We start from the raw sequence: 1449 nt of genomic DNA, 5'->3' as shown, positions 1-1449 counted from the left end.
TGTGTGTGTTTGTCTGTCTGTCTGTCTGTCTATCTGTCTCTAACTTTCAGATTCTCAGATACCATCACCAGGTACCTCCAGGCTTCTCAAGCAATTTTGTTGTCCTGGGATGCCTCAATGTGATCACATGTCAAGTCTGTGTCCCCATCTCCTCAGTACATATGATTCTCTACCTGTGTACCACCCTGGAAGCTGACTATGCACAAGAAGAGGTTCAGAACACAACCAAGCAACTGAACATAAAACGGAAAGTACAGTAACATGAGCTTGGTTTAAAGTGGAGTCCTTAAAGACTTAGGGTGTGAGGAGCCCTCTACCACAGGAAGCTTGAACAGACAGAGGGTCCTCTAGCAGTGCCCAAGTCTGAATAGGAAAAACAAAGTTCCAAGAGAGATTAGCCTCTGCTGTCCTCTAGTTCAGTCCAAACTGCAATGGGAGGGCACTTTAAGGCAATCATTAGTTACCATCATAATAGCTAAACAGGGGTAGGTGGACTCTGCTGCCAGAAGATACTATTATGAGATAAATCTGAATGTCCAAGGTTGGAGCAGACCTGACCAGGGAAAGCTTAGACGAGAAGATGGAGTCCTGAGAACACAGGCCAAGCATGAGGCAAAGAGGAAGGTAGAGCCTAGGTATGAATGCCAGCTAGACCTTGAGAGGACAAAACCCAGTATCTCCACGCAGGCAGCCTTAGAGAGAGGCCAGCAGGAGTGAGGTGGAGTTAGATCAAAGGTCACATCAAGGTTAAAGGTTAGATGAAGGTTAAAGGACTTACACAGATTTCCTATCCACGTGCGGGACCGTGAAGTGAGGAAGCGAAGATGAACCGGTTACCCAAGGTGTGGGGCTCAATGCTGAGGACCCAAGAAGGGTTGGAAAAGTGAAAAGCTACAGGACCCACCTCTGCTCCTCGCCCTCCAGCAGGCGCCTGTAGGTGGTGATCTCAATGTCCAGCGCCAGCTTGGAGTTCATCACCTCCTGGTACTCCTTGAGCAGGCAGGCCATGTCCTGCTTGGCCTTCTGCAGGGCACCCTCCAGCTCAGCCAGCTTGCAGCGGGCATCAGCGAGGGCAGCCTCTCCCTGCTGTTCAGACTGGGTCACGGCAGCCTCCAGCTTGGTGTTCTGGGGACACAGAGGAAGTCGAGATAGCCAAGGGTCCCTGGGTCTCACTGTCCTTCACCAGCATGCTATCCAGTCTTTCCCAACAGTCGGGAACATTCTAGAAGCAGCCTCTTGCCTTGCTCACATGGGTCAGCCTGAGTGAGCATGATCAGGAAACCCAGCTGTGCAAATAGGTGGGAGACTAAATGGTAAGCTCCAAGCAGGACACATGCTGGCTGTGTGGCACCGGGTACACATCCAGCCTCTCTGGTCCCAGAGCAGCTGAACCTTACATACCTGGCACTTGGCATTCTCGTTCTCAGCAGTCAGCCTCTGGATTATTCT

At 51.0% G+C, this 1449-nt stretch overlaps 1 protein-coding gene across 1 annotated transcript in view; it reads right to left on the bottom strand.

Moving 5' to 3' along the window:
- Window positions 1-1449, bottom strand: part of LOC110334567 (keratin, type II cuticular Hb6-like) — a 6015-nt gene that overhangs the window by 1177 nt on the left and 3389 nt on the right. Inside the window, exons 5-6 of the mRNA XM_021216292.1 lie at window positions 1402-1447; window positions 905-1125 (exon numbers count right to left, since the gene is read on the bottom strand). Coding sequence (XP_021071951.1) covers window positions 905-1125; window positions 1402-1447 — 267 coding nt within the window. The remainder of the gene's footprint in view (window positions 1-904; window positions 1126-1401; window positions 1448-1449) is intronic.

The sequence above is a fragment of the Mus pahari genome, chromosome 17 (assembly GCF_900095145.1).
Source record: "Mus pahari chromosome 17, PAHARI_EIJ_v1.1, whole genome shotgun sequence".
NCBI classification, from domain to species: Eukaryota; Metazoa; Chordata; class Mammalia; order Rodentia; family Muridae; genus Mus; species Mus pahari.
The sequence above is the reverse complement of the archived record's forward strand: the minus strand, read 5'-3'. Positions and strand labels throughout refer to the sequence as shown.